The sequence below is a fragment of the Hypanus sabinus genome, chromosome 15, assembly GCF_030144855.1.
Source record: "Hypanus sabinus isolate sHypSab1 chromosome 15, sHypSab1.hap1, whole genome shotgun sequence".
NCBI classification, from domain to species: Eukaryota; Metazoa; Chordata; class Chondrichthyes; order Myliobatiformes; family Dasyatidae; genus Hypanus; species Hypanus sabinus.
This window is the reverse complement of record NC_082720.1, coordinates 55,272,566-55,280,786: the sequence shown is the minus strand read 5'-3', so window position 1 is coordinate 55,280,786 and position 8,221 is coordinate 55,272,566. Positions and strand designations below refer to the sequence as shown.

The 8,221-nt window shown below is 45.9% G+C and overlaps 1 protein-coding gene across 1 annotated transcript in view; it reads right to left on the bottom strand.

The window, feature by feature from the left end:
- Nucleotides 1-282: 282 nt before the first annotated feature.
- LOC132405170 (protocadherin-10-like) overlaps nucleotides 283-8,221 on the bottom strand; it is a 44,192-nt gene continuing 36,253 nt past the window's right edge. The window contains exon 5 of the mRNA XM_059989867.1: nucleotides 283-1,907. Within this exon, the coding sequence (XP_059845850.1) occupies nucleotides 1,677-1,907 (231 nt within the window). The 3' untranslated portion in view covers nucleotides 283-1,676. The remainder of the gene's footprint in view (nucleotides 1,908-8,221) is intronic.

Genomic DNA, 8,221 nt, shown 5'->3' with positions numbered 1-8,221 from the left:
GGAGAGTGGACGTGGAGGAGAGTGGACGTGGGGAGGATGATTCCTGTGGTGGGGGAGAGTGGATGTGGAGAGGATGTTTCCTGTAGTGGAGGAGAGTGGACGTGGGGAGGATGATTCCTGTGGTGGGGGAGAGTGGACGTGGGGAGGATGTTTCCTGTGGTGGGGGAGAGTGGACGTGGGGAGGATGTTTCCTGTGGTGGGGGAGAGTGGATGTGGAGAGGATGTTTCCTGTGGTGGGGGAGAGTGGATGTGGAGAGGATGATTCCTGTGGTGGGGGAGAGTGGACGTGGGGAGGATGATTCCTGTGGTGGGTGAGAGTGGACGTGGAGAGGATGTTTCCTGTGGTGGGGGAGAGTGGACATGGAGAGGATGTTTCCTGTGGTGGGGGAGAGTGGATGTGGAGAGGATGTTTCCTGTGGTGGGGGAGACTAAGACCAGACAACACAGCCTCAGAATAGAGGGGCATACTTTTAGAACATAGACGAGGAGAAATTTCTTTGGCCAGAGTGTGGCGAATCTGTGGAATTGTTTGTAGAAGCCACGTCATTGGGTATATTTAAGGCAGAGGTTGATAGATTAGTAAAAGTATGAAGGGTTATGCGGAGAAAGCAGGAGGTTGAAGCTGCGACAGAAATGAATCAGCCATGATGAAATGGTGGAACAGACTCGATGGGCCAAATGGCCTAAGTCTGCTATATCTTATGGTCTTAAAATAGCAGATGAAATCTAATGCAGACAAATTAGCTGAAGACACCAAGACAGGAGGTCAAATGTGAGGTGTTGCACTTCCGGAGATCAACCCAGGGTAGGACTTAAGCAGTGAACTTTAGGGCACTAATGAGTGCGGTAGAACAAAGGGATGTGGGAATACAGATTCCTTGAAAATGACATCACAGGTAGATAGGGTCATAGGAAACCTTTAGGCACATTGGCCTTCATAAATCAAAGTACTGAGCACAGGGGTTGGGGTGTGATGTTGAAATCATTTAAGACGCTGCCATGGTCTAATTTGGAGCACCATGTACAGTTCTGGTCACCCAGTGACAGGAAAGATGTCATTAAGATTGAAAGAGAAAATTTACAAGGACGTTGCCAGGACTTGAGGACCTGAGTAAAATGGAAAGGTCGAATTGGTTAGGATTTTATTCCCCAGAGCATAGAGAATGAGTGGAGATTTGATAGAGGTATACAAAATTATGAGGGGTATAGACAGGGTAAATGCAAGCAGGCTTTTTCCACTAAGAATGGCTGAGACTAGAGGTCACAGGTTAAGGGTGAAAGGGTAAATGTTTAAGGGGAACCTGAGAGTGAACTCCTTCACTCAGACGGTGGTGAGAGTGGAACGAGCTGCCAGCACAAGTGGTGGGTGCAGTTTTGATTGCAGCATTAAGGAGAGGTTTGGATAAGTACATGGGATGAGAGGGGTATGGCGGGGTGTAGTCCAGGTGCAGGTCGATGGAACTAAGCAGAATAATGCTCTAGTGTGGACTAGATGGGCCGAAGGGCATGTTTCTGTGCTGTAGTCCTCGATGACTCTATGACTATGAAGGGTTTCAGCCTAAAACGTTGACTCTTTATTCCCCTCCATAGACATTGCCTGGCCTGCTGAGTTCCTCCAGCATTTTGTGTGTGTTGCTCTGGACTTCCAGCATCTGCAGAATCTCTTGTGTTTAACGTTAACTCAATGTCCTGTCTGGTTCTGTGTCCTGTAATGAAGTGAATTTTGTCTTTTTCCCAAAGGTGGAGAAGGTTTTGTTCTGGTCCGTCTTGCCTTCCGGGTTCATTTTGCCCGACTTGAGCGGTGCGTTGCCGGGAATGTAGACGTTAAGCTTGTATCCGGTGGGCTGATCGCCGTAGGGGTACTGAGGCCCGTACCTGGGCATCCATGCATCACCTCCTGACAATGTCTGCTTCTTTCCTGCATTTAGAACAAAGAGAAACAGGTAATTACTTTCCCCGCTCACTGTGCAGTCGGGGAGACTGAGAGGAAGAGATCTTGCCCGCCCTCTGCACACCTCAATGACACCCTTCTGAAGTGCCATCACGGCTGGCTGAAAAACATATGGCAGTTTAATTACATAAATGCATCTCCCACAAATAGAAATGTGATAATGAGAACACAAGAGTGTGTTAACAAGTCCTCTTTAAATATCCTCGGGATGCTAAACTGCGTATTTTGTCTTCTCCTTCTTCTCAGACAGTCACTCGAGATCACAGATGATTTGTGCCAGCTGCTCCATCTTCTTAAGCCCTTCAGCCCTTCTGGGGCACGGGCCACCGAGAGCAGCTCTCCACAGTCCTCAGTCCTGACCTGAAAGCTGATGGGCCCTGTGCTTCTGCTTTCACTACGTGACTTCATACGTCTTCTAGGTGAAGATCCTTCCTCTCCCAGGGACGAGGTCTTTGCAGTTCTGGGTTTTTAGGGGAAGGGTTACTAGCCCCATGCCCAACTTTTTTCCTTTTGCAGCCAGGCTTGGCAGAGTTGTGTTCTCGCTCCAGTCTGGCTGAATAGACTGTCTGCGCCTCGACCTGGCATGGAAACACCAGTGCCCAAGAACAGAAAAGCCTACAAGAAGTGGTAGATACATCCCAGTCCTTCACAGGATAAGCCCTCCCCACACTGAGAACATCCACAGGGAGCACGGCCATGAAAGTAGCACCTGGCAACAAGGACCCCCGCTATCCAGGCCATGCTTTCTTCTCACTGCTGCCATAGTGAAGGTGATACAGGAGCCTTCGGTCCTACACAGTTATTACCCCGTCAGGCTCCTGAACCAGCATGGATAACTTCACCCACCTCAACACTGAACTGATTCCACAACCCACAGACTCACTTTCAAGGATTCTACAATTCATGTTCTCAGTATCAACGAGTTTATTTGTTTGTCGATCTATCATTATCATCATTTCTTTTATTATCTGCAGTCGCCTTTTGCACATTGTGTGTAGTTTTTCATTGATTCTATTGCATTTCTTTTTTACTGTGAATGCCTGCAAGAAAATTAATCTCAGAGAATTTTGTACTTTATACTTGGAGGGAGTAGAGGTGCTCAAGAGGGCAGCTGGCTGCCTCGCCAAAGAGGAGACACGTTCCCTCTGCCAGTTCAGTGTGCTGCTGGTGCACAGCGATGAGATTCTCGATGCCATGTCAGATGCTCCCTTTCCGTTAGTCACCAAAGACCCTGGCAAATTTCTGCGGATGTTCCCTGGAGTGCATTCCACCCGGCTGCATCACCATCTGGTACGGAGGGGCCACTGCACAGGAGCAGAAGCAGCTGCAGAGGAGTGCAGACTCAGCCCGCTCCAGCATGGGCACTAGCCTCCCCTTCAAACTTCTGGCCATCAGCATCTCTGAAGTCCTAACCATGGTCCACTAATATGACATAATTATGAAGAAGGCATGACAATAGCTATTCAGCTATTACAATAGACAATCGCTAGTTTCATTAGGAGTTTGAGAAGATTCGGTATGTTATCAAAGACCCTAGCAACCTCTATGGTTGTACAGTGACTGGTTGCATCACCTCCTGCTCGGTCAGATCCATCATGGACACTAGCCTCCCAACCATCGAGGACATCTTCAAAAGGCTATGCCTCAAAATGGTGGTATACGTCGTTAAGGACCCTCACCACCCAGGACATGCCCTTTTCTCATTACTACCCTCAGGAAGGAGGTATAGGAGCCTGAATCACACTTTCAATATTTCAGGAACAGCCTCTTCCCCTCTGCCATCAGATTTCTGAATGGTCCATAAATACTACCTCACTATTTTGCTCTCTTTTTCACAATTAATTTATATTTTTAAAATTTTCTTATCATATGTATAGTTATTTTTATGGTTCCTTAAGCTTGTCATAACAGGGCCTTAAAGGGGGCAAGATCCCTCATTACCTACTAAATGCTCTCAATCGTGTGCATCTCTAATAGCCTTTGACAACCAAGTCCAGCTCCTGGCCTTCAACTGTGGCTTAGCGACTAAGCCCATCGGAACTGTTTCTACTGACTGGCGAAAGGGTTACTAGCACCTTAAAACCAGTCGCTTCGGGCAGATGGGCCTCATTGGCCATGGTTGGCAGCTGATCTAGGAGAAGGAAAACTCGGATCTCAAACCTCTGTTTTCTCGTGCCTAACCCACTCATGGGGAAGGCTCCAGGAGCCGAGGGAAAGATCTGGAGCTGGAGTCCCTAAAGCAGTCCTACGTTGAGTTCAATGCTGACTGGCAACCCCTGTGATGTCACTGGTTCAAACTGTATTGGTCTCTGCTGTTCCTTTGGATTTATCAGCTACATGGAAAGGGAGAGTCTGCCTCATGGCCGACAGCTTGCTTTCCATAGCGTACTGCCCTGGCTTGAACGGTATAGGCCCAACACTGGTGAATGGGACTATCTTAGGTGGAGCATCTTGGTCGGTATAGACCAACTGGGCCGAAGGGCCTGGTTCCACTTTGTCTGACTCGGTTACTGGCAGAGCAAAATACAGTATTCTTGTTACGAATATTCTCTCACTATTTATTTAATAAGATGTAGTTACACATTATCGCCACTTGGTGTCGGTGTTGGCTGATTAAATCATTCCCAGGTCCCAGATGAAATTCCCGTTCTGCATGAATGCCAGGGAGTTCTCCTGCAAGATCTATTCACCTGTTAAGAGGAGAGCTTTGTTGTATTATATATAAGTTTTGTGATATAACCACTCACCAGTAATAGTTTCCTAGTTTGAGGAGGTGGGTGGTGAACATAGTTTTAGGGAAGTTATTAAAGGAAAGGGAGGAAGAGGGATAGTGTAGTGTACAGCTCGGGGAGTCAGAATTCGCAGTTCAGCCCCAGCACTATCTGTAAGGGGTTTGTACATCCTCCCTGTGAATGTGTGGGCTTCCTCCAGCTGCTCTGATTTCCTCCCACAGTTCAAAGGCATGCCAGTTAGTAGGTTAAGACCATAAAACATGGGAGGAGAAATAGACTATTTGGCCCATCAAGTCTGCTCCGCCATTTAATCTTGCTGATCCTTTTTTCCCTTCCTCAGTTCCACTCCCCAGCCTTCTCCCCATAACCTTTGACGCGAGTTCCAGTCAAAAACCTATCAGTCTCTGCCTTAAATAGACCAAATGACCTGGCCTCCACAGATGCCTGTGGTAACAAATTCCACAAATTCACCACCCTCTGGTTAAGCAGATTTCTCCACATCTCTGTTTTAAATGGATGCCCCTTGATTCTGAAGCTGTGCGCTCTTGTCCTAGACTCCCCCACCATCGGAAACATCCTTTCCACATTTACCATGTCTAGGCTTTTCAACATTCGAAAGGTTTCAATGATATCTCCCCTCATCCTTCCAAATTCCAGCGAGTACAGACCCAGAGCTATCAAACATTCCTCATGTGATAACCATTTCATTCCTGGAATCATCTTTGTGAACCTCCCCTGAAACTCTCCAATGCCAGCACTTAGATAAGAAATCCAAAACTGTTCACCACACACAGAGTGAGACCTCACCAGTGTCTTACAAAGCCTCAGCATCACCTCCCTGCTCTTGTATTCTAGACCTCTTGAAATGAAGGCTAATCTTGCATTTGCCTTCCTCACCACCGACCCTACCTGCAGGTTAACCTTCAGGGTGTTAGGGTGTTCTGCACAAGATCTACCAAGTCCATTTGTATCTCAGATTATTGGATTTTCTCCCCATTTAGAAAATAATCTGCGCTTTTACTTTTACTAAAGTACATGACCATGCATTTTTCAACATTGTATTTCATTTGCCACTTTCTTGCCCATTCTCCCAATCTGTCTAAATCCTTCTGCATCCTCCCTGTTTCCTCAACACTACTTGCCCCTTCACCAATCGTCGTATCATCTGCAAACATGGCAACAAAGCCATCTATTTCATCATCTAAATTATTGATGTACAGCATGAAAAGAAACAGTCCCAACACTGACCCCTGTGGAACACCACTAGTCACTGGCAGTCAACCAGACAAGGATCCTTTTATTCCCTCTCGCTGCCTCCTGCCAATCAGCCAATGCTCTAACCATGTTAGCAACTTTCCTGTAATACCATGGGCTCTTAACTTGGTAAGCAACCCCTTTATCTATCCTACTTGTAATCTCCTCAAAGAATTCCAGCAGGTTCATCAGGCAGGATTTTCCCTGACGGAAACCATGCTGACTTTGTCCTATCTTCTCCTGTGTCACCAAGTATTCCATAACCTCAAACTTAACAACTGACTCCAACATCCTCCCAGCCACTGAGATCAGGCTAACTGGTCTCTCATTTCATCTCTGCTGCCTCCCTCCTTTCCTGAAGAAGGTTAAAAGGTTGTTGTAAATTGACCTGCGATTAGAGTAGGGTTTAAATCGGCGTTGTTGGCAGTGCACCTCAAAGGGCTGGAAAGGCCAGTTCCGCATTTTATCTCAAAATAATATAAATATCAAGGGGGAAAACAAAATCAGTGTCTAGGCAGCAAACGTTATCATTGCTCCTTCCAGCCATCAGAATCGGGTTTATTGTAACTGACATATCGGTTGTTTTGCAGCAGCAGAGCAGAATACAGTAAAAAACTATAAATTACTATTTTCAGTAATACACATTATATATATTACAATTAAATTAAATAAGTAGTGCAAAAAGAGAGCAAAAACTGGTGAACTAGTGAAAATGAAGTAAAAAGAATCATCTTCAACCATCTTTGATAGGGTGATTCAGAGAAACTCCGGTAAAATAATTCTCAGAAGTTCAACATGGGCTCAACTTGCAGTTCATAGTTACAGTTTTTACTTAATTACACCGATGTGACCAATTAACCTAGTAACCGGTACATCGTTGGACTGTGGGAGGAAACACACACTGTCACAGAGAGAATGTACCTTCTCCTTACAGTCATAAGCAGGAATTGAACCCAGGTCGCTGGCATTGTGAAGTGTTGTACTAACTGTGACACTTCTGTGCCTTGGCAGTAGTTCCAGGCCATTTGGCCCTTCACAAGCCTACCCTGTGATTGTGCGAGATCTGATCCAGGACTTTAAGTGACCCCAGGTAATTTTCCCCCAGCGGTCTATCTTTATTTCTGTGCTTGCTGGAGTTTAGAATAGTGACGGGGTATCTCACTGAAACCTATCAAACATTGAAAGGCATAGACAGAGTGGATATGACGAGGACGTACCTTGAACAAGTAACGCTGATCTTTGGTGTCCTGCTCGGTGTCACGCGAGGGTTCAGGGCAGAGGAGCACCCCAACTTCTCGAGCTTCCCATCCATCCTGTCCTGTCAAACACCTGCTGGCCCACCCCCTCCATAAGTGGCCATGGGACCCCCAGTGGTCCCTTCAAACATTTCAGCACCCATATGGGGCACCACAGTAGTATACTGTTAGCATGATGCTGTTACAGCTCGGGACATCAGACATCAGAATTCAGTTCAGAGTTCAGTCCCAGTGTCCCCTGTGAGAAAGTTTGCATATTCTTTCCCTGTGCATGTGGGTTCCCTCCCACAGTCCAAAGTCACAGCAGTAAATCAGTTAATTGGTCATTGTAAGTTGTCCTGTGATTAGATGGGGTTAAATCGGTGGGTTTTTGGGCAGCTTGGCTTGTAGAACTAGAAGAGACTGCTCCACACTGTATCTCTAAATAAATAAATGGGATAGATAAATAGAGAGATGGATAGATACACAGATAGACAGAACGATAGATAGATAGAGAGGTGGATGGATGGATGGATGGATGGATGGATGGATGGATGGATGGATGGATGGATGGATGGATGGATGGATGGATGGATGGATGGATGGATGGATGGATGGATGGATGGATGGATGGATGGATGGATGGATGGATGGATGGATGGATGGATAGATGGATAGATGGATAGATGGATAGATGGATAGATGGATAGATGGATAGATGGATAGATGGATAGATGGATAGATGGATAGATGGATAGATGGATAGATGGATAGATGGATAGATGGATAGATGGATAGATGGATAGATGGATAGATGGATAGATGGATAGATGGATAGATGGATAGATGGATAGATGGATAGATGGATAGATGGATAGATGGATAGATGGATAGATGGATAGATGGATAGATGGATAGATGGATAGATGGATAGATGGATAGATGGATAGATGGATAGATGGATAGATGGATAGATGGATAGATGGATAGATGGATAGATGGATAGATAGATAGATAGATAGAACACATACATAAATAGATAGAAAGAT